Raw genomic sequence first — 23,483 nt, 5'->3', positions numbered from 1 at the left:
TCTCTACCGAGCCGTATTTAATTGAATCGCGAGAAAGCGCGTTCCGCGACCCTGGCATCGCGTCGTTCCCCGGTCATCGTGCTGGCGCGCGCCTACCACTTAATTAAGACTCTGCAGTTCCACTTACAGCTTTCGACTTCCCATACCTCGATACTTCCTACTTCACTTTGGTTGGTACCTCGAACAAGCTTTCCTGCGTTGTCTACTTTGGAATTGTCAGTCACGATTGCCTCTTCACCATAATCATAATACCCAGCAACAATGTCTCGTGCCTCACTCGGCAAGCGGACGAGGTCCGTCCAGGATCAAGGTAGGCACTATCACCCCTATAAGCCAAACGTACTTTCTCACATACAGCCTAGATTTGGTCGACCTTCCTGCCAAGCGTACCAGAAGGCAAACCCGAGCTGCTTCAGAGAACGACGAAAACGCGGATCCCGAAGTAACTGCCACCACGCCAGATGTCGAAAACGATCTCGACGACACCTACGTTGAGCCGGCTGCGAAGAAGCTCCGACGTTCTCCTTCCCAAAACTTCTTGAAATCGATCCCAGTCACGCCTCAGACCCCAAGACACCGTGATGTCTTCGCGAACTCTCCTTCGACCCCTCGCCAGGTCGTCAAGTCTGCCGGCAAGCTTTTCCAGAGGCTGACGCCCCAATCTCCCCTGACTCCCGGCTCTCTCCAAACCGTCTACCATGCTGCCCGGCAACTCTTTGCTCGGGGTGCCGACCCAGGCGAGCTTGTTGGACGCGAGAAAGAACGAGAGCAATTGACGCAATTCGTTCAACGCTGCTCCTCAACAACCCCCAATGGATGTCTCTATGTCAGCGGTCCCCCTGGAACCGGGAAAAGCGCAATGGTTAAGGAGATTACGGACAAGTCCACAGAATCGACCGCTGTGCGTCAAGCATATGTCAATTGCATGAGTGTTAAGTCGTCAAAGGACCTCTACAATACCTTGTTAGAGCTTCTTGGACACGAAAGCGATCTGCCGGAAGCATTGGCGATGGAGGAATTGCAAAACATTTTTGTGACGAAGAAGAAGGGCTCACCTGTCTACTTGCTCGTCTTGGACGAAATCGACCACATCCTGACGATGCGTTTGGAAAGCCTGTACCGGTTATTTGAATGGTCTCTACAGCAGCCTTCGCGACTGGTGCTTATTGGAATTGCAAATGCCCTCGACCTCACCGACCGCTTTCTGCCGCGTCTGAAGTCCAAGAACCTCAAGCCGGATCTTCTTCCCTTCCACCCATACTCAGCCGCGCAAATTAAGAGTATCATCAGCACCCGTCTGATGACGTTGTTGCCGGCCGACAGCAGCGACAAGACGCTTCCCTTTTTCCATCCTGCGGCGATTGAGCTTTGCTCGCGCAAGGTTTCGAGTCAGACTGGAGATTTGCGCAAGGCTTTCGAAATCTGCCGAAGAGCACTGGACGTGGTTGAGTCAGAGACCAGACGGCAACACGAGAACGAAGCAAGAGAAAAGGTTCTGCAGATGACACCGTCCCGGAAGCCTCTCGGCGAAAATGCGAATATGGCCGGCTCCAGCGGGTCCTCAAGGAGCGTCTCACACGTCGCTGCAACATCCCTCAAGGCGCTGACAGCCGAGAGTGCACCCCGAGTGCTCCTCAAGCATTTGAACCAAGTTACGCAGGCGGCCTTCAGCAACGGAACCAATCAGAGGCTGAAAGCACTCAACCTTCAACAGAAGGCGGCGCTCTGCTCATTGGTGGCCCTCGAGAAACGCAACCGAGCGCTGAGGATGGCCACTGGCCCGTCTACCCCCACCAAGTCACAAACGATGGCACCCACAGTCAAAACTCTGTACGAGACGTATTCTATCCTTTGCACTAGAGACTCAGTTTTGCACCCGCTGTCAAGCTCAGAGTTTCGAGAGGTCATCGGAAGTTTGGAGACACTGGGTTTGGTCAACCCTGTTGATGGAAAGACAGGTGGACTTGTGATGACACAGACACCCAGTAAGAGAGGCCGCAAGGCGGCGCTTCCCACCGGAGAGGACAAGCGAGTGGCCAGCTGCGTTGGCGAGAAAGAGATGGAGAACATTGCTGAGGGTGTCGGAGCGGGTATTTTGTCGAGCATTCTCAGCGGCGAAGCATTGGATTGATCATTACAGCATAGCATAAAAGTGTAGAAGTATCTGGGTTCATTGGGCATTTTGCATGGCATCGGAGTCCGGAAAGGCATGGCACGTGGCGTTTTTGGGGATTTGTTGCGGACCGATGGACACGATCGGCAGGGCAATGGATGTCAAAAGAATAGGTTGTCTGGATTTTGATGGAGACGTCACTTGAGAGTTTGGGGAAATAAGGGACTGAGGATCATGAGGCTGAGCCCAGGGCATCAACATGGTATATGCTCGAACAGAGAGCATCGATGGGGTGCGAAAGAAATAGAGAGACGAGACATTAATAGCATGATACCAGACGGTTAAAACGAAACAAGGCTTGTCGAAGCAGGCGAACATCACCCGAGTCGCCTACTATGTATGTCCGGCGCACGCCCAAATGTGAAGTGAGTGACGATGAGGCGAAACGAGGATGAGGAGCTGCGGCCGAAGGGTCAGACGGACGGCCGTGCTCCCAGTGCCCAGCGCTCCACTGATGTCGACCAAAGGTGCCGGCGTTTATTTACCTATGAGTGCTATAAGTATTGCTGCTGACAAGTCAACCCTGAACTGTTTCTTTCCCGCCAGCCAAGAAAGGTTCCACGTTGTAGTCCCAGATCGGGCGGAGATCCGCAGCCTTCAAAGAAACGGTGTAACCGCCAAGAAAGGTGAATTCTGCCTGGGTCTACTACGACTTTACTATAGCGGAGGAGGCTCTGATTCCACTCAACGCAGCAGTACCTCGAGGCTTATCTTGGGCCGTTGGTCTTGGCCTGCGTCTATTTTGCCGATGTCAATATCGACGAGGGTACCTAGGTCCCCAGGGGGAAGGTCGAGAAGCACAGAGGATGGCGCCGGCCGAATCACAGTTTGTGGTCTTTTACTTCTCAGTCTGAGGTAAGCTAGTGGGTTTCTGTGTTGTTTCCTCTCCCCTCTCCTCTTTGAGACTATGCTTGAGATCCGAGGAAGTGGGAAGAGGAGGCATGATTTATGTCTCGAAGGCGTATCTGTATACAGCAATTTTTGGCACAACAGGGGGTGGGATTGGGTAAATGGGGGATCAAAGGTGTGGGATGTTATCCGTACGTCTTACCTTGCAGTTCCGCTATTTTTACATTTCTTGTTTTTGAATCCTGAGTGGACTGGGACGACATGCTTCACGTATACCATCCGTGTGTTTGTCTGTTGGACACTGCACCACCTCTGGCCGAATGGAATTTAAAAAGCCATTGGTTGACTGATTGGTCGGGATCTCGTGTAATAAGGCAGACAGAGGCAGGCAGACATTGGTTATCAGTACCTCGGTGTGTTCGAAGGAAAGGGTCTCCCGTCGGCTGTCGGCATCCTTAAAGCAATGAGTTATGACGGATACCACCCTTCGGGCAGCCTACAGGTTGGATCTGCTCGAGGTGTGTGTGTTGTGGGTGGACAGTGTGGTCGCCGACTCGCAGAAACGGGCAAGCGATGCTGCAAGAGGGCCAACAAGATTGGATCACCTCAGGCACGGGAGACAGGGTTCGGATAAGGCGCCAGCCCAGACATAGCAGGAGCAACAACAACAAGGGCACAGGGCATATCGAGAGAGATTTCGAATTGTCGAATGGCAAGACTCGGGACGGAGACGGAGACGGGGGGGAAAGGCGTCTCGGGCGGCGCCAGCTACCTCAGAGTGGCGTGTCTTGGAGGTTGTCTCTCCTGCTCTTTCTCTCTTTCTGCCTCGTTTCTTTCATGTTTATCTGCCCTCTCCCCCGTCCCAATCATTGCCGTCTCGGAAGTTGGAACCAGGCACGGGCAGATAGTTGGTTGAAGTTGAAATGGTCGGCCAAGCCGCGTGTTGTATGCGACTCTGGTGTCCCAGAACTCCCCACATTCCCGTGCCTCGACTTTTGGGGCCGCGTTGGCAAGTGCGTGTTTCCGACGGGAGTCTCGATTTCTGAACCCTTAGTCAGGCAGTAGCTTCCCAGTGGTGAGGCGAGCGGCAACACGTTACACGGTACTGGGCAGCCACCAACACCAAGCGTGTTCAAGGGCATAATTAGTACTTTGTACATCACTCCGTACCTTACCTTGTAGGCATGTAGACATCGTGACATGGAAGGTGTGAAAGACAAGGTGTGAAAAGGGCACTTTCCAATCTGAGCTGAGCTGAGCAGCAGACGGGAAGCGAAGAGGGGACTTAGGAAGGATTCAAGGAAGGGACTTTCTGGCCAGGGCCCTGAGCGGACATGGGCAGGAACACCGGGGGATGTACTCCCGTACCTCCGTACCGCCGTACCGTGAGATGCCGCAGCCCGCAGCATCCTGACTCTCTCTCTCTCTCTCTCGTCTCCATCCATTTCCATTCCCTACCAACCCTGGTTAAGAAGTTGAGGCTGCTTCCCTGGCCTGTTCATTCACCGAATGGAGATCAAGACAGCCCACAGTCCAATCCAGCCAGTTCTTTTCCTGCTGCTGCCCAAAACGAGTTGTCCTCCCAGACCATCCCCACCCCGTCCTTTCCTTGCCGCCCTTCCGCTTTATAGGATCGGGGTGTCACTTGTTCGGGTGTTAATGTCGGCCGATGGATCCTGTCTCTTTCTCTCTTTTCCAGACAAAGTACCTACTTCCGATACTTCGTACTCCGTTCCAATAGTTCAGTACGAATCTGATACTTACGGATACTCTCTCTCTCTCCCACTGACCATACCTTACAATAGTCAACAGGACAGGCTGCCTCCAACACCAAAAGTCCGTCCGTCCACTTATTCTTCCCCTCCCCTCCGCCTACTAGTTTGACCGGCGTCTCTCCCGATTGCTCGTCGCAGCCTACCGCAGCACCACAGTACCACTGTCCATCAAGCGTCTGGCTGTTTGGGAAATCAAAGTCCGCGTCCGCGCAATCTACATCCGGCGCACCATCTGTACAGTAATACACACTACGTGGCCCCGACCCCGTCGCCCCAAGTTCCTCCTGCCTCAGGTTGTTTTTCTCCTGAACCCCCGGCACCCACGGGCAATCTGAGACTGTGAACCCTCGAGATTTCCAGAAAAAGCGAAGCTTTCTTGGCAAGGCTCCCTCTTCGCTCTTGGCATATGCAACCAAGAACATCCGCTGCCAGCATCTCTCAGATCCCAGCTTGCCTGCTAGCTATTCCATCATCAAATCAATTCCCCCTCCCAACCAGCCCGCCAGCCCGCCACGCCCACGCCCGCCTAAACCACCCCCAAGGCCCATACTCCCTACTCCCTACGCAGTACTCCCTACACTGAGGTGCTCCAGACGACCAGAGCACAGGTCCCTCGACCGTCCCGACACACCGAGACCTCGTGGAGTCGGTCCTGAACCCGCCCGCCCGACCTACCGTTTTCCCGTCCTCGAGCCAAGACAAACCCACTGGGACGTCCAACAATACCGTCGAGTCTCGACTAAACCCCCCGCCAAAAGCTGTAAGCCACCAAGGCGTCGCTGTGCGAATCCCCTCATTGCATGTCGACGTCGAGGCTCCAACTCAAGTCGCCTTTGCTGCGCCCCCTTCCCCATCTCCACCCCGAGCCTGAACCTAAGCCTGAGCCTGAGCCTTTCCACCCTCTCCGCTCAGCCAACTCCTCCACCGTCGCCGACATCACCGTCCTCGTCACCACCCGCCACGACCATTACCACCACCACCGACGACTCCCACAACTTCACGACACCGCCAAAGGCCCGGCCCACAAGTCGTTGCATACATGGGCGCATATTCGCATTCCAACGGCTCCGTCGAAGAAACAACCTCGTCCGCTCGCTCATTCTTCTCTCGTTTCGCTCTGCCCAGCCGATCGCGTTCGCGTAACCTCGCCGACTTCCACGTCCGCCCCGACGACCCCCACCGCCAGTACTCGGCTGGCGACCATGTCTATGGCGCTGTAGTCCTGACCGTAGTCAAGCCCATCCGCATAACCCATCTTACTGTTGCCCTGCATGGCTACGTTCGCGTGCACAAGGGCCCCGCCGTCAGCGAGCCTCCCGTCGCGAAACCCGCCTTGTCCGGACGCTCCTCGGCGCAGTACCATGGCAACGGTTATGCATCGCTCTTTCAGGACGAGCAGGTGCTCAGTGGCGAGGGCAGGTTGGAGGCCGGAAAATACGAATTCAAGTTTGATTTAGTGTTCCCCGAAAAGGGCTTACCTAGTAGCATTGATGTACGTCCGGATTCCGCAACTGATACGACGAGGCATACTTGCTAACGCGCGTGCGTTTAGTTTGAACGAGGCACGATTTCCTACATGATAACAGCAACTCTGACGCGTCCGACCTCGATATCTCCGACATCGTCCTGCGATCGAAAAATCCAGTTGGTTGAGCAAATAGACATTGGATCCCTCGCGCCGCCGCGCCCCCGAACCATCTATCTCGAACCCATCTCCAAGAAATCAAGACGGAAGCGGACCGCTGGCAATGAAAAGAATCCGGCCACAGTGGAAACTACGGAGCAAGGGTCAGATGTCGATCAACACGATGCCGAGCGTGCGGTAGAGTCACCAGCGCCAACAGAAGATCACCCTCACGATCCGCTCGAATACCCCCGAAGCCCAACGCATACGGATATCCAGAGCGAAGTCAGTGGTGACAGTACCGTCAGCTCAAGCACGGGCATTAGTCTAGCAAGAGCTGAGCCTCAGCTGGCCAGTAGCTCGCTGACAAACTCCAAAATGCAAGCTGTCGACGAAAAGACGATCACGGCAACGATTGAGATGCTGAAGGGCGGCGCATTGCCAGGCGACACAGTGTCAGTTAAGGTCTCGGTGCAGCATATCAAACGGATAAAGAGCATGCATGGTGTTATTGTTACCATGTACCGGCAAGGCAGGGTTGACACGGCACCGCCAGCCTCTATGTTTGCAGACATCATGTCGAAAGAAGAGACCCGCAAGCTGGCGAAAGAGGACTACTACCCGCGGTCACGGACCGGTTTGGGCGGCTTGTCACTAACCTCAACTTCGTCACTGAGTGTCTTCCGAAAGGACCTATCCCAGTCCGTTGCCCCGCTCATTATCGATCCGGTCACATTGGAAACGACGGTGACAGCATCGCTCAAGGTGCCCGAAGATGTCTTCCCGACCATCAAAGGCGTGCCCGGGGACATGGTCAGCTTCAAGTACCAAGTGGAGGTCCTGGTTGATTTGGGCGGCAGGCTCGCGAGCCAACTCCAAGGTGGAGGCCAGTCTAGGGTGGCTCAGTTTGCACCCGGGTCAGGGGCCACCGATGGTAACAACGCGGCGCTCAATTCGTGGGGAGGAAATGTGATAGATACGGATCGGTTACGACGCGAAAAAGGAGTCATCTCGGTCGTTTTTGAGGTTATTCTAGGTTCTACGGATAGCTCAAGGTTGCGTGGGCGGAGTAATACGTTGCGGACATACCAAATGCGAGAAGGGTCGCTCAGCAGGGAAGAGGTTTCTAGCCCCTGGCCGACCGACGACATACACGCAGACGACGGTGAGAGCTACTGGCCGCAGCCTCCTGAAATGCCAGCCCCTCTCAGCCGGCAGCCCACGATCACGATACACCCCACGAGTCCTCCAGAGGACATGCAAGCACCAGCTTACGTACCTCCCCCACAAGTTCCGGACGAGGGTAGGATGACGGAGAAAGAGCGGGCACGGCGTCAAGAGGAGAGGCTCTTACCGAGCCGACCGCCCCTGATGCCAGAAGCGGGCCCGTCAGGGGCATCAGCACCGGAGCCGAATATCTACGACGCCGAGGATGAGCCCCAGCCTGGACCGCAATCGCATCATCATGGAGCAAATGGAGTGGAGGAAGAGCCATCCGCGCCAACGCTGGATGACATTTCTACACACCAAGAAGCGCGGACAGAAGACAAACAGGAGCTCGAACGGCAACGGCTGCTGGTCGAAGCCAGCGCGCCACCGGAATTCCCAGACGACTACGATGCGGGGCCCAGTGCATCGGCGTCAGCACCGCCAGCAGACGTCGCCGAGCCGTCGGCACCGGTATTAGCGGACGAAGATGACTACGGCCAGCAGTACAGTTACAGCACAGAAGCAGGCACTGGACAGTCCAGCCACCAACACCACGCAGCAGGCTCAGAACAGCTGCCGAGGTATGAGCGATGATGATTCAATGGGAGGGGACTGGGGTTGGAGCACGAGGCATGAAAGAACAATGGGTGAAATAGTGTATAATAAGTGTGGTTGTTGTGAGCATTTGCGAAGTGCGTCATCTACAAAGTAACTATAGAGACACGAACGTGTGAAACGAAATTCTTGAGAGCGAAAAATACAGCAAGCAATATGACATATATATATTTCAAATTTCATTGCGGGGACCCTTGTGCACCAGAGGAACATTTACATCTTTATAGATACGTAATGGTACATATTGAAGAGTGACGGACCAAGTCTTGGCGAACGTAGCTCGTCCAGCCCCAGCCGCATGGCATATGCAGATTTGGCGCTCGGCGAGCCGATTTGACATGCGATGCACTCGGCAGCCACCCATCTTGGCGCGAAGTTGTTTGCATAGATTATCAGATTTTGGTCCCGAGTGTTTGGCACCACCACAGCACCACAGCCTGGGCGGCTGCATCCATCCCCCAACCTCTTGGCGGCGAACCATCTCAACTTCCGTTCTCGTTATTATGGTAGGTAGTTCGAGGAGGCCGAGACGGGAGAGATGAGTGGGATAGGAAGGATGGGGGACTCTCAGGAGCACCGGGTCGGGGAATGGACTGGATGGGTTGGTGAGTGGCTAGGTAGGTAGCTAGGCATACTGCATGCTAAGGTAGCTTTGTGCTGCCTGCTTATTACGCATGTTTTGCTTGTTGGAACTTGTTACATGGAACACGGGGAAGGGGGAACGGGTGATCCACCGCTGCGACGAAGAGAAAAGTGCTTGTCGAAGGCTTGATTTTGGCGATCAAACGCTGCTGCCCTTGTCTTCCTCTTTTTGTTCTTGTTACAGGTTGTCGTTCCGCCGCGTTCCCGCCATTGGCGGATTTTCCGGTATTCCCCTTTTCTTTCTCGGAGTTTCTGGGCAAAATGAAAAAATGTCACGCTGTAGGTTGAGGTTGGGCGGGTATTGACCGTTTCGGCTCCCGAGGCCGGCGCGAGCAGATTTCTGGAGATCAGACATGTCGACTGTTGCTACTCTCTTACCTTGCGCTAGGCAATCAAACCAAACCATCTGCCTAGAGATTTGTGGCCTCAATATGCGTTGCGTAGGCATCCGGGTATGATTTGACGCCTGGTATGACGTTATTAGCCAGTAGGCTAATTAACCAAGACCAACCCAACGAGAGAAAAAACCGACAGAAGTCAAGGTGTCGTCGGTGACAGGACACATGAGAGAGAGAGAGAGAGAGAGAGAGAGAGAGAGAGAGAGAGAGAGAGAGAGAGAGAGAGAGAGAGAGAGAGAGAGAGAGAGAGAGAGAGAGAGAGAGGTGCGTTTCCAAAGGGAACCAAGACCAGCCAAGGAGCGGGAATGGGGCGTGGCACTGGGGAGAGTTTGAGACGCCAACCCGTCGAGACAGCCGTCGCCGCAAAGCTTGGCGGTTCGAACGGTAGGAACGGTACGGTACCGTTCCTTCGAGGGGGGCCGCGCCCGGGTGGCTGGACCCCTTTGCTTGGCATTGATTGTCAGATCGTTCTGCTGGTGGTAGTTTGGTACCATAGTTGGATACCTACCTCTAGGCGTGGTAGGTAGTATTGGAGCCCAAGGTTCTACTGGCGTCGTTTCTGATAGGCAGCTGTGGCAGCCAAAGGCGTGTGAACCTAGGTAGAGATCACTTAGCCCAAAGGGTAAGATCTGGCAGCTCATGTGATTGATTGATTGATTGGTGTGCGTCTGTGATAACCGTTCGTGAGTGTTAGAGATCTGGGAGGTTTAGTTCCAGCCAATGGGAAGAGAAATGGCGGATGCTCGGCATGGCTCTCTGCCTATGATGGGATGGATCACCGAACGCTTCGGTGGCTAAGTCTTGTGCGTGTTTGTCTCCTGCGCAGCATACGATAGGTACGAATACAGCGAAGGCAGCGGCAAGAAAAGAGGCTTAGCTGCAGTGCGCTGTTCTCTCTTTCGTTCTGTTGGGTCTGCTGTCGCTGCGGCGCAAGTGTGGGAATTCAAGGGCACCCAAATCGCGCCAATGTTTGCTGGTGGGGTTTCGTCTGCGGCGCAAGTGTGGGAATTCAAGGGCACCCAAATCGCGCCAATGTTTGCTGGTGGGGTTTCGTTCGGCACGTTCATGCGGGTACCGGATCCATTTGGTATCTCGATGCCTTTTGACCAAAGTGGAGGGTTTCTGGGAGGTTCCCCATCAAATGCGAAGAGAACCTCAAACAGTGACACCTGACGTTTTGGATTTGGGTGTCATTGTGGTGCCTCTGGCTCGCCAGCTTGCAGTGCTTGCGTGGGTATTGTTCATGTTGGGCTGTCTTATTGTGTCTTCAAGTATTACTACCGGTAGTCTGCAGTAGTAAGAAGAGGTGTCTCTCCGGTCCGCGTGAGAAGGTCAGGTCAGCCGGGACGAGCAACACAGACAATACGTTGGAAATGTCTCGCTAGAGAAGGGGGGCCTCAGTCGCATGACTACATTTCGTGTGCGACCGACCTTGGAAGTTACAAGACTTCTCCTTTCCCAGATCGTCGTCACCTCTTTCCTATCCTCCCATGCGACGCAAGCGCCCACGGAGATGCATATCGCAGGTGGGAGCAGCGAAAAGTCAAGCGCGAAGACGAGTCCAACTCCGTCCTAGCCACTTTGGCGGCAGCTAACGACCTAACGACCTACCTAGACACCTAGACTAACTCTGGCCCGAACCAAAGGTGCCTCATTCGTGTTAGTACACCACGAACGCGAACCTCGGAATCCGAATATCGTTTGAGGGAGAATCTGTCATCATGGCGTTCAATGCTGCGGCATATACCGAGTGACGGTCCATCTATGCACCGCGCCCATGGCGAAAAGCTACGGATGGAAATTGGGACGGAGCGCTTTTAGGTGGGGTGGTTAAGGATGTAAGGCGCGGTAAGGCAAGGTAATCGCCCACGAGCTGCTCCCTCAAAAGAGAATGTGGTCATGGGAACAAACTCGGCGTTCGAAGACTTGCAGTATCATCAATGGCGAAAAAAGACAGAAAGAGACGGGAGAGAGAGGACGCATCACCATCCCGCCACCGGGGACACGCATCCGGCCAATCAAGCGGTATCCACCTTTCCCCAAGTTGTGGCTGGGGCGCTGGCGGTGTCGGCTGTGGCCCTGCTGCGCTGCGCTCTGGGTCAGGTCTGCAAGGAACAGTCATCGCCTTCAGCCATGCCGGGTCTGAACCGAGTCTTTAGGTACCTTACTGTGGAAGAGTGCTGTGCAAGCACTGCCAAAGTTCCCATTATTGGACACGGGGGCCCCGTAGCCTAGTGGTTGGTTAGTTGGGGTTCGGGATTACTCGCGGGTACCTCAATCTATCGCGCTCATCGGGCCTTGGCCGATTGTATTTCGTGGCCCTTCTCCCCTACCCGCCCCGCCTGAAAACGTGTCCGTGGTGGTGAATCGGGGTTCTTTCGCTCATTCGGTCCCAGTGGAGTGCTACCTACTTTACGGCATGCGCAGCTGTCTCGGGGGGGGGCACTGTCTTGGGATTGGGGAAGAAAAAAAGCTTCGATTCCTCGGCCCCGCAGCTCGTCGCTCTCGCCGAATGACCTCAGCACAGAAAAAAGAAATTGTGTAGGTATCTAGGTAGACTACCTTACTGCGTACACCACGCAGGGCACCTCAATATGCATACTGGCAGTGGCAGCTGGGTAAGGGTACCAAAGTACCCATCTGAGGACGAAATACCTACAGGCTACACTACCCTACGTGCCTATACGTGCCTATACGTGCCTATGGAAACTAAAATGCTTAGACTGAAAAGTACTGGGCTGATGCGTCGTACCTACCTTACACCTCCACTGTGACTGAGGTGGGACGGGGGGTGGAGGGGAGGGGGAGCCACCGGGCAGCATCGCCCAGCCCGTCACTTTCGATGCAGAGCAGGGATCTCCTCGAACCTGTCACTGGGCCACTCTCTCTTTCACTGCTTTATTACCGTGCCTTACTCCATACAGCCCTTTTTATCGACACACGTTTCCGCTCTTCTTCTACCGCTGCCGTCTCGGAACTCTTTCATCTCACACACTCACTCACTCTTATCCACCAGTTCGCCTCTCTCTCTGTCTTTCCCATCAGATTCTCCCCGTCAGTCGGCTCTCTGAATAGCTTCATTGTTTCACATACATATAAAGCAATCAACAAGTACACACATACACAAGATGGCCAGCAACGACTACTACAACCAGGGTGGCAACTACAACAACCAAAACTATGGCCCTCCTCAAGGCGGTTACCCTCAGCACCCCCAAGCTGTAAGCACTCACCTCATCTCGTCCTCCCCCATTCCTCACGCCCAGACAATTCTTCTCCGTTGGCGCATTCCAATGCCTCAGCTCGATCACACGCGCCGGACCTCTACCTTATTCACAATCATGAATTTGACATGCGAACTACAATCACTAACACCCACAGGCCTACGGTCCCCCTCAAGGAGGCTACCAGCAGCAGGGCGGCTACTACCCCCAAGGTGGCGCGCCGCCCATGCAGTACCAGCAACAGCCTCCCATGCAGGCGCCCCGGCAGAAGAAGCAGGGCGGCGGAAACTGCTTGACGGCCTGTCTCGCCGCCCTGTGCTGTTGCTGCGTCATTGACGAGACGTGCGAGTGCTGCGCAGAATGGTGAGCTGTTCTCTCTGTCCTTATCTCAATCCCATTATCATATACGGCGGCTAACGATATCCCAGTTGCGAGTGCTGCTTCGACGTTTGCTAAATGAATTGAGAAAACACCTCTTTCACTCACTCACTTTAGCTCATCTCCACAAAATGAGAGCTAGAGTGAGAGATGATATTTTTTTTTTCCCTCTTCCAATTCACTTGCGGGATTCAGCGAAATCCTGACATCCTCGGCGTGTCAAAAGTACGGTCTGTGGTTTCCGTTCAAAGAAAGTGGGGAACCCGACGGGATCACGGCAACTACCTTACCTCGAAAAAACTGTAATTGGCTCCCAACAAATTTTTCCAAACGACGACGACTAGGCATGAGGAAGGAAAGTTGATGGAAATCGGCGGCTCTACTTCTCGAGACCTCTCGCACGGCTCAATCGGCCTCGACCGGCGCAAAGCAAACTCGCAAAAAAACACACGAAACCTGAGACGACGAAATGAAGTTGGGATGGTTTATAGGGACGAATCGATTGGAGGAAAAGGGAAAACTTTGGGAGGGACGGGGTTCACGATGGGTTCAGCGACCTCGTTGATTACTTTTTTCCCCACGGGCGTTCATGGCGCTGTTTCTTTCCTCCCCATCTACCTGTCAAATCTGGATAAATCATTTGTCGGTGGGCGCATTGTTTATGCGCCGTAATGACTTCCTTTTCTCAGTAGTCTTTTTTTGGAAAATGAATATGTATACCTTACTAATATGAGTATTGAAACTTGTGATCAACGTGACATGAGATGAATGTATGGACTAAAACACCAACATTTAGTCGCCATTATCGTCCATGGGCTTGTGTGCATATAACATATATCTTATACATCTACTAACCGTTGAACGGTTATGGCGAAATCACACAATGCTGCAAGCTTCTCCTCAATCAAGGTTAGGACAATAACACCGATATTTTTATTCATCTTAAACGCAGCTAAGAGCCTCACAACTCAAGACTGTTCTTGGTTGAGAGGCTCAGGGCGTGATTCGTCGCTGGCCGTCATGGGGACTTTTTCTAACCGCTACCCATCAATTCATCCCTAGTTGTCCAGCTGGACATAGTTGGCAGGGAAGAGACCCTGCTTGCCACCGTAGGAACCGAACCACCAATCCTCGTCAGGGAACTCGAGGTCCTTGATCGTTGCATTCTCGGGGAACGAAAGTTCTACAGACTAAGAGTCAGCATTGGTACATCAAAAGAATAGGGGATGCGCTTTTCTTACCATTATCCTCAGCAGCCTCGTAGTCGAATTGCGCGGTGGCTGTTCGGCCACCAGCGGCAGCTGCCGGTTCGGGCTCCGCTTGAGCCGGTGCGGGAGGAGGGGCGCTTCGTGCCGCCGGCGCCGGTTCAGGCTCATCCTCAACAAGCTCGACGTAGTTGCTGGGGAACAAGCCGCTCTCGCCGCGGGAGTTGGTTCCCATCCACCAGTCCTCGTCCACCATCTCGATGTTTGTGACATACTCGCCCTCGCGAAGCTCAAGCTCGTTGTCTTCCGCCTTCTCGTAGTCGTATTGAATCACGGCGCGTTTGCCGCCGGTGTCCGCTTGGCCTGCCGCTACCTGCTCCTGACCAAATGATTGCTCTGCGACAACTGCGGCAGCGCCGCGGCCAGCGTCGTTGTCTTCCGGAAGGTCCTCCTCCCTAGGTAGCTCTTGCTGAGTAGGGATAGGGCGGGGAGGTTCCCTCTCCTCGGGCGCCTCCATCTCAACTTGGGGTCCGCGAGAGACGGGCTGCGCAACTCTAATGGGAGACTGTGGCTCCTCCTCCTCTTCTTCCTCTTCAGGGGCCGGCCTGGAAGGCAGTCCAGGCAGAGCAAATCCACCAGCTGGGGGAGGCCGGGAACCGCTAGGCGGGGGAGGAGGAGACGGTTCATCGTATTCTTGCTGCTGCTGCTGCTGCTGCTGAGGCTGCGACTCGCGGGGAATGGGCGGGGCTCCGCCGGTGAAGCGCTCCTTGAGGGCACCAATGCCGCCACTAGGAGAAGCGGGCGTCTCGACACTTCGCTGGGCATCCTCGCCGGTGTTCTCCTGGCTAATGGAACCCTTGCCGTACTCGGGCATCTTGACGGGTCCCCATGACTTGCCAGAGTAGCCGCTCTTCCACTCTCCGGTCGACTGAACGCCAATCGGAGAAGTGACCGGAGGCGAGACAACGTTGGATACGGATCCGCCCTGCTTTCCCTTCTTCTCGGCCCAAAGCTGAGCTGGCGTCTTGCCACCTTGGTCGGCAAACGTGCGGCTTGCGGCACCCACTGGTGGGGGCGCCGGAGCAGAGGGTGCGCCGAATCCAAGACCACCGGGCGCCGGGGCCTTGGTGCCGGTGAAAGCTGCCGCACCGCCAAACTTGTTGGCGACCTTGGGCTTCGGCAGTGATGTCAAGCGTTCTGACTGGTTGAATGCGGCACTTCGCTCGGCCAGCGACTTGGGCCGCTCATCTTCCTCGGGCTCCTGTGCCGCAGCCTCTGAGGGCTTCTGTGCCTTGGCGCGAATAGCTGCAATGTCGACCTTGCCGATGGGTTCGTACGCACCCTTGACCGGAGCAGGCCTGTCGTCCTGCTGGTTCTTCGCTGCGGCACGAATCGCAGCAATATCCACCTTTCCAACGGGTTGGTATGCGCCCTTCACGACATCAGGCCTGTCTTGGGAGCCGTTTCCGTTGAAGCCGGAGGGTTCTTGCCGTTGCTTCGTGAGCTCTGCCATGTTGACCTTGGTGGGCTTGTACGCAGATTCGACCTTCTCCAGCTGGGACCGAGTCACCTGAGGTGCATCGTCTCCCCAGCCATCCTCGTCGACGCCTGCGGGCTTGCGGTTTCGCGCGGCGACGATGGGATTGACGCCGCTTGATGATGTGGTGGGTGTGAAGACGGGCTTAGAGGCAACCGGAGGTGGGGCAGCGGAAGACGTGGAACCGCCTGCTGAGTACTTGGCACCGGAGGCATCGGCAATCTTGCGCATGACGCTCTCTGGCTCGAGGTCGCTGTCTGAACGAGCGGTGATCTGGACATGGTAGCCGTGGAGGATCTTGGAAACGGCGGCGGTATGGGTAGTGAAGTAGCCCTTGGTTCTCTCGGGGACACCGCCTCCGCACCAAGCAATCAGGGCGTGCTTGGGGAGGCCAGAGTTGGGATCCTTGACCTTGACAAAAGCGAACTGGATGCGGCCCTCGTTGAAGTCTTCGATGAGCTCGGAGAGCTCGCCATCTACGTGGGAAAGGACACATGTCAGCGCATTGTCTTCCCCCGAGCGAGGTCGGGAGCTCGGGCGAAAGAGCGGGGGAACTTACCACCAGTGCTCTGGACCTTGAGCACACTCTCCTTGTTGCCGCTGTCTTGGAAAGCATTGGCCAAAGGAGCCTGAACTGAGAACAAGGCCCATTGAGCGTATGTTGGGGAGCTCGAGTTTGGGGGCGGGCCGTTGATGACTCCCTGGTAGCTGCTCTTGATCGAGGGTCCGTTGATGGACAAATTGAGTGACGCCATTGCGAGTTTGGGCAGTAAGCTCGACTAGCAGTGGTCGTCGATCGTTGAGTCGTCAGTAGATGAGGGGGATTGGTGAGGGGGGAAAAGAGGTATAATAGTAGGGTGGAGGATGTTTGGTCGTAAAGGTCTCCGTCGGAGAGTCGCCTATGTCTGACGGGCAAGAAGCTGACGTAGCAAACCAACCCTCTCTTCTATTGCAGAAAGTCGTGGACAGCCGAGAGTTGGAGAGGCGCAGCACAGGTGGAACTAGAACTTGGAGGTGAAGCACGGTCCCGCCAGCATCCAATACGCGGACGGTCGGTTACGCAGCTCAGCGTTGTTCAGCGCTGGCCAGGTGTCGAGGCGGGGCAGGCTGGGCAGCTAGGTACCTAAAGTGACTGACTGGCAGTGACTGGGAGCCTGGGAGGGGGACGGGAGGGGAGTACAGTGACACACTGTGCTCCAAAGGTGCCTGCCGCTTTCGCTCTCCGCTTCGGGCCTCTGCGCTGCTCTAGTGGGGCAGCTTGGGCATACCCCCGTGTGGTCCCCGCCGAGTGGGATTCTTCACATATGTAATTATGCCACGTAAATATCGCGACAGATGACGCAACTCGAGACCTTCTCCGCTACAGTCATCATCCCATGCAGCAATCCCATCTCCTGCCCGCCGAGATCGCTATACCCGACACCATCGCTGCCACCCCGAAAAATCACGACTTGCCCCTCCAAATAATACCCCTCCACCCGACGTATCGGAGACCCGTGGTTTATCAGCCGTTGGACTTGTCATTCCGCGATTCAACGTCCGACCAAACCCGTCCTTCCTCTCGAGTGCGTTCCACAAGACTCTACGACTCCACGCGATTCCCTCTTGCGGCCTCTTCTATTCGATTGACCCCGAATAGACCCTCAACGCATCACCTCCAACAACCGACATTCCTAAGAATTCGCGATCCGCCAAAAAAGCACAATGTCGACGATCACGGAGATCACCAGTCTTGCCGACTGGGAGAAGCACATCGCCTCCACCCCGTCTTCCACCCTCCACATCATCTCCTTCCATGCGCCATGGGCCGCCCCATGCGCCCAGATGGCTACCGTCCTCTCGACCCTTGCCTCCGAATACCCCGTCACCAGCCCCCCGCAGACATCCTGGGTTTCCATAAACGCCGAAGAGCTCAGCGACATTAGCGAGACATACAACGTCACCGCCGTCCCCTTCCTCGTTCTCCTGCGCAACGGCCAAGTCCTCGAGACCGTCAGCGGTAGCAGCGCTGTCAAGGTCCGCAACGCGATCGAGACACACGCAAAGAAGCCCGCCGGCGCCGCTGCCACGGTAAACGGCAACCAGGGCGTCGAGAATGGTCCCAGCGCGATGCAAGTCGACGAGCCCGTCGACCCGGCCAAGGCCAAGGAGGAGCTGTTCAAGCGCCTGGCGGACCTTGTCAAGGCGGCGCCAGTCATGCTCTTCATGAAGGGCACCCCCAGCTCGCCTCAGTGTGGCTTCTCAAGACAGCTTGTTGCCATCTTGAGAGAGCACTCGGTCAAGTACGGCTTCTTCAACATCTTGGCGGATGATGAGGTACGACAGGGCCTGAAGGAGTATGCCGAGTGGCCGACCTACCCTCAGCTCTGGGTTGATGGTGAGCTGGTTGGTGGTCTTGATATCGTAAGTCAAAAAGTCTCAGCGCCGTTGCTGACTCACAATTACTAACGTTATCCCTTTCCTAGGTCAAGGAGGAACTCTCCAACGACCCCGAATTCTTCGGCCCTTACAGTATCAAGGCCAGTGCTGAGGCCGCTGCGTAAACCGCCTAGTCATCAACAACATCCTGCATATTAACGCCTGCCCGGTCCTCACCGTGTAGGACGTGACAATTCTCGTAGTCTTCACATACCCATTCACATTTGATTTACATCCTCGCCTGGCCACTCGAATTTCATATCGTATCTGGCTTTTGGATCGGGCGACGATATAGCCCTTGGTGTGATCATGTCATTCGCCAGTCATCCATCGTTTTAAGGGCTTCATGGTTGTCCCCGATCTGAGAAATATGACTGGGAGGAGGCACTTGGGAAACTGAATGAAAGCTATCTTTGATTCAAGATACTGCGATTCCGGGCTCAGAGATTTGGCATGGTCAGAGTAATCATTGTTTGCGAGACACAGGCCCGGCACACAAAAGTTGACGCATTTCAAGGCATGAGAACATGAGCTACGGAGGCGATTTCAAACTGAGCGGATACTTTCAGGTACCTTAGTTAGGGCTCGTTCGTTTTTACGCTATCGTCAATGACAGTGAAATCATTCAAGGTAGACGGCACGACTCTGTGTGATGTACCTCTTAGATACAGCGCTTCATTATTCCTGTCTTGGGACCTTGTTCATTCTTATATGAGGTTCGATCATCAGAGGGAATGGTCAATGGGGAGTCACTCCTCACCCAGAACATGATACGATACGAAACAGGTCTATTGTAAGGAAGAGCCCTGTCTTACTTCCTATCCAAATATTGAGGTAGACCCCAATCACGGTAGCGGTATGGTCGTCAACATATCGAAATATCAAACTCCCATTGCTCCCATAGATACGCTCAAGATAGAGCCATCATAGCATTGCACTCTATTTTATCTCCATCCCCGTGCTGGGCAACGGTACGATACGAGACTGAGCACCTGGATGGCTGTGGATGATTCATCTCCAATAGATTTCCGCAGCGGTCCTTCCTCGCCTACTTTGTTTACCTCGAGATCAGATGGAATGGAGGTGAGGAAGCCTTTATACCCCCCCTCAAATCCATTCCCGTCACCAGCCAGTAGGCGCCCGTCTAGGTCGACGGGTCAGGTCAAACTGGCTTGGCGGTCGAGTGGTTAACGGTCAACATCAATTATCTACGCCAACCAGCCTACTCGACGACAGGCTTAGCGCATACGAGTTACCCGAGTTCGAATCCCAGCATGAGCACCCATAAATTTCCCAGCATGAGCGCTAAGAGATGTAGCCCCCAGTTCAGCACCGGGGGGGTGAACTCTTTTTGGTTCATGTAGTTTATATGCTTTTGAATTATTCCTCCTGGGTGGAAAGGAAAGGTATACAGCGGCATTCGTGCCCACACCAGGGTCAAGTATCAAACTACAAGCCATGAACGTCTACTTGTGCAATCTTCTCAGAGAAGAGATATGAATGATTCACCCAGATCACGGTCACCATCAAAATCGTCTTGAGAGCACGCCGTAGAATTTGCCGTTCTCTAATACTGCGTCGATGAAAGGCGAGGGAGCGGTGACATGTTACCCAACTACACTGCTGACTCGGCCCCTTTCCGTCTCCTAAGAGAAACGATTTTGCTACATCATTGTGCGGTCATCCGGCACCTTGAACATATCTAATGCTGTCTTATACAAGCAATAGAATGAATGTAGCTTCTTCTATATTGGATAGTCTTGGCATGGTCGTGAGCCGAACTCGAGGAGGATCGGACCATACTGACTGAAGCCTACACTTGACTCCTGAAACCGTCAAAAGCTACGTCACTCAAAGTCCAAAATGAGATATCTCGAAAGTCAATTTACTCATTTTGTCTACATGTGACCTCATATCCTCCCTCCCTGATGATACCATCATTGAAGGTGCGATAAAATGAGTTCATACACAGGTCAACACCCAAACCCACCCCCTCGCCCCGTCCCCCACTCCTATAATCGCTGCCTCCTCATCTCCTACATGACAACAACCAAAAGCGCAGTCACAGCACCCAAAACAGCAGCAACATACCCGCCCCCCTGCGTCGTCCTACACCCCGCATTAGGAACCGTAAGCAAAGCAGGAGACGTCGCCACCGCAAAGGACCCGCCGCTCGGCGCCGCGAAACCGGCCGCCGTCTCGAGGATCATGGACGTCCAGAGGGACGACGGCAACGTAATGCTGGGGCCGATCTGCACGACGGGCGTGGCGCCGATGCCGACGCCAAGTTGCGGCTGGGGCGTAGGCACGATGGCTGCCGTGGAGGAGACGGGCGTGCTGGGTTGCTTGACTCCCGTGTTGCTGCCACTGATACTGCCGCTACCGCTGCCGGAGCCGGAGCCGGAGCCGGACTCACTGTCGGACTCACTGTCGGAGTCTTGGCCTGACCCCTTACCTGAACCACTGCCGGAACCGCCGCTCTCATCTCCGCTCTTGTCGCCCCCCCTTTCGCTTTCCTTGCCGCCACCAGCGGTGGTACTAGGCACAGGCGTCACCGAAACTCCGCTAGCCGTACCGGTAGGGCCACCGGTAGTCGACGCAGGAACATCGGATTTGACCGCGCCGCCGTCCGCAGGCAGAGTCCCCTTGTAAGGCAACGCACCGCTCGAACTGGCGGCAGACGGCGGCGGCGGCGCCGGATCAGAAGTCTGGGGCTCAGGCTTCGTCACAGCCGTGCCTGTACCGTCGCTCGGCGGGTTCGAAGGCGCCGACGGGGCAGCGATGGGCACGGGGGCTACGGCCGCGGGCTCGGTGACGGGGAGGGCGGGCAGGCCTGTAGGGGTGGCGCTGCTGTTTGATGCTGGGTTCGCTGCGCTCGGGAGGACGGGGGGCTCGCTTGCGGCTGGGGGCGAGGCGGGGGCAGTGCTGTTCTTGGGGACTGGGAGAGTTACGATCGGTAGGGAAGGCGTGGTTGGCGCTTCTGGCGCGATGCTGGTGCGGTTGGCTGGGACTTTTGCTGCTGGTTGAGTGGCGGCGGGCGCCTTGCTCTTGGCCGGCTGCTGTATCTGTTCTTAGTATTTGCTCTATTGGGAAAACAAGTCAGAGGAAACTCACCTCGGCGCTCGGAGCTGTCCCGTTGTTGGTGGGTGCGAGGGTCGGGAACTTCGAGGGTGTATCGGGTACCGTGGAATAGATAGGGGTCGGAGTGACCTCGGCGTTCGCGGGCACCGTCTGGTTCTTGGTGACCGAGAGACTTGGGAAAGCCGGGCCCGAGTCCGGGATCGTGGAGTATATCGGCGTGGGCGTGACCTCAGCGCCACGTCCTGGGACTCCCGTCTGGTTCTTGGTCGCTGACAATGTCGGGAACGATGCGGGCGCGGAGGGGGCGGACTGGATGGTCGAATATATCGGCGTAGGTGTCTGGTTCTTCTCGGCGATGCTCGTGAGCGGTTTCGAGGCGTTGCGAGGTACGGCTTCCTCGTCGGGGGTCGCGGGCCGCTTCTTGGATTTGCCGGTTCTCTGTCTAGAAGGAGAGGCTCCAGGCGCAGTGCCGTTCGAGATAGCATTCTTGGACTCATCAGGCTGGACGAAAGCGGGCTGCGTGGGGGCAGCCTCCGCGACGGCGACGCCGGCGGGGATAGCATCAGCGGGCAAGGCGCCAGAGTACACAACCTTGGGGGGCCCAGCAGCCGCGGTGAGGATCTCCACCTGCGCCGGGTCCGCCCCGAGAATCGTCTGGATGACGGGCTGCTGGGTGAGCTGGGTGATCTGGAACGATTCAGAGACGACGACGGCTTGGGCGGAGTCCGTGATGACGATGGCGAAGCTCTCAAAGGCCGTGATGGAGGCGCTGGGATTCCAGTTCAGACGGCCGACGTTGTCGACTTGCACTGCATGACGTTTATGGTTAACAGACCAAGACTCCACTTGATATTGAAATTGGCTCAGAGATGTTTACCTGCAATCTTTTCGGCAATGACTGACAAGTCCGTCTTGCCACTGGGAACCAGGTCAATGTTGACGGGGGCCTGTAAGCCCGCCGTCTGCCACTCAACCTCGAACTGCTGGTTTGGCATCAACACATCCCCGGCTCTCGGCTTCGAGATCTGCGCATTGCATACAGACACAGCAACAGCACCAACCCAAAGCCTCAACGACGTGGTAAACCGCATCATGTTTTCTTCTTGTTTCCTTGAGATGTTTTGCGTCGAGTGTAAAAGTCGTACCGAGTTCCACCCAATATAAGCAACCACGTATTGAGAATTGTAATTTTTTTTGGATTAGAGAGTAAAAAAATCGGCCAACTTGGGCTCGGGTATCGAAAAAAGTCGAAGAGGCGGGCGTGTGTAAAACGAGCGGAATGCTTGAAGTGAAGCTGACCTGCAGGATAGGTTTTGGAAAAAAGAAGGGCGTTCAAAGAAAAAGTGAACAAGAGTTTAGCAAACAGAATCGAAGAAACGCAACTCGAAAACAGCGTAACAAGAAGTGAATGAAGAAACGAAGATCAAGTGTAGGAAGCAGAAGGGAAGGGGAAGCAAAAGAAGGGGGGAAGAGCCACTTCGAGATCCTCACCTCCCGGGAAGAGGTCTGATGGGATGGATCTCTCTCTGTCTCGCGGCGGCGCGTGTAAGTCCAACAACTCCTGGCGACAGGGGGTCTCGTGGGCAAACCGCACCATTTCCCCAGAACGTCATCCTAAGCTTAAGGAGAAAAAAAGGCTGGGCAGGGGGGGATTTGTCGACCATGGTCCACGTCTCATCGGCCGAGACTCGGTACGACGACGGCGGAGAGGGCGGGACCACAAAGTTGAAAACCCCCTGGTCCCATTCGATGAAGTGGACTTTGGCCAAGAACTACAATGGCTGCCCAGATGGCACAAGAAACATTTGCGAGAGCGACACTAAGCCACCTGGTAAGGACCTCGGCGGTAAAAAGTGCGGTGGAAGGAGGGGCGGCGATGGCGGGACGGCGGGAGAGGATCTCGTAAGTGGCCAAGGGTGGTTTCGCGATCCTGGGCTTTGCTTCATCTTTCTGCCGATTTCCAGCTGGGCATCTCTCTTTTGGGGTTTCCACTAGGCGCTTGCTAGAGTGTGGCGCATTACGCAGAGATTCAAGCGTAGATCCCGTATTTCGATCATCAACACAATGTAAATCAAGCTCGTCGGATTTCTTCATAGCTTTTGAGAAAGCTTTCGTCTTAACGATGGGCAGTTAAGCTCGTGTGAAGGAAGGGGAAGGGTACAGGGGGCAAGCCCAGCAAAACTTCAGACAACACCTCCCTACTATGACCCATATCGAACCAGTAAACCCAAGCCATGGGCAGCAAAGCACCTTGCTGTGTGTGTTTTTCGTCCAATCTCCCAACAGTGATGAGCAGCCGGGAAAACACAAGGGCCAATTCGTTCGAACCTTCGAGGGAAGAGGGAGGTTGAAAAA

General features: G+C 55.2%; 6 protein-coding genes across 6 annotated transcripts; 4 read left to right on the top strand and 2 right to left on the bottom strand.

The window, feature by feature from the left end:
- Positions 1–15: 15 nt before the first annotated feature.
- HER10_EVM0011338 (cell division control protein) lies at positions 16–2,131 on the top strand (the record flags this gene model as incomplete). Its single annotated transcript, XM_035480772.1, has 2 exons — positions 16–310; positions 363–2,131. Exons 1-2 carry the CDS (start codon positions 262–264, stop codon positions 2,129–2,131), a joined length of 1,818 nt encoding a protein of 605 aa, XP_035335363.1. The 5' UTR covers positions 16–261.
- A 2,560-nt stretch (positions 2,132–4,691) lies between these two features.
- HER10_EVM0012786 (arrestin) lies at positions 4,692–8,398 on the top strand. The gene is made up of 2 exons (XM_035482171.1): positions 4,692–6,289; positions 6,350–8,398. The coding sequence occupies exons 1-2, from the start codon at positions 5,837–5,839 to the stop codon at positions 8,222–8,224; spliced, it is 2,328 nt and encodes a 775-aa protein (XP_035335483.1). The 5' UTR covers positions 4,692–5,836; the 3' UTR covers positions 8,225–8,398.
- A 4,015-nt stretch (positions 8,399–12,413) lies between these two features.
- HER10_EVM0008938 (uncharacterized protein) lies at positions 12,414–12,965 on the top strand (the record flags this gene model as incomplete). The annotated part of the gene is made up of 3 exons (XM_035478443.1): positions 12,414–12,506; positions 12,667–12,872; positions 12,938–12,965. The coding sequence occupies 3 exons, from the start codon at positions 12,414–12,416 to the stop codon at positions 12,963–12,965; spliced, it is 327 nt and encodes a 108-aa protein (XP_035335200.1).
- An 844-nt stretch (positions 12,966–13,809) lies between these two features.
- HER10_EVM0002863 (SH3 domain-containing protein) lies at positions 13,810–16,703 on the bottom strand. The gene is made up of 3 exons (XM_035472556.1): positions 16,189–16,703; positions 14,129–16,105; positions 13,810–14,070 (listed from the first exon to the last, which is right to left on the bottom strand). Exons 1-3 carry the CDS (start codon positions 16,382–16,384, stop codon positions 13,946–13,948), a joined length of 2,298 nt encoding a protein of 765 aa, XP_035334759.1. The 5' UTR covers positions 16,385–16,703; the 3' UTR covers positions 13,810–13,945.
- Positions 16,704–17,090: 387 nt separating this feature from the next.
- HER10_EVM0006857 (glutaredoxin) lies at positions 17,091–18,687 on the top strand. The gene is made up of 2 exons (XM_035476430.1): positions 17,091–18,032; positions 18,095–18,687. Exons 1-2 carry the CDS (start codon positions 17,334–17,336, stop codon positions 18,170–18,172), a joined length of 777 nt encoding a protein of 258 aa, XP_035335048.1. The 5' UTR covers positions 17,091–17,333; the 3' UTR covers positions 18,173–18,687.
- Positions 18,688–20,083: 1,396 nt separating this feature from the next.
- Positions 20,084–22,222, bottom strand: HER10_EVM0005818 (uncharacterized protein; the record flags this gene model as incomplete). Its single annotated transcript, XM_035475422.1, has 3 exons — positions 20,084–21,106; positions 21,162–21,937; positions 22,006–22,222. The coding sequence occupies 3 exons, from the start codon at positions 22,220–22,222 to the stop codon at positions 20,084–20,086; spliced, it is 2,016 nt and encodes a 671-aa protein (XP_035334970.1).
- Between the last annotated feature and the right edge of the window lie 1,261 nt (positions 22,223–23,483).

This window comes from Colletotrichum scovillei, assembly GCF_011075155.1.
Source record: "Colletotrichum scovillei strain TJNH1 chromosome Unknown Contig00004, whole genome shotgun sequence".
NCBI lineage: Eukaryota > Fungi > Ascomycota > Sordariomycetes > Glomerellales > Glomerellaceae > Colletotrichum > Colletotrichum scovillei.
Note: the sequence above shows the minus strand (reverse complement) of the source record. Positions and strands in the feature narration are given on the sequence as shown.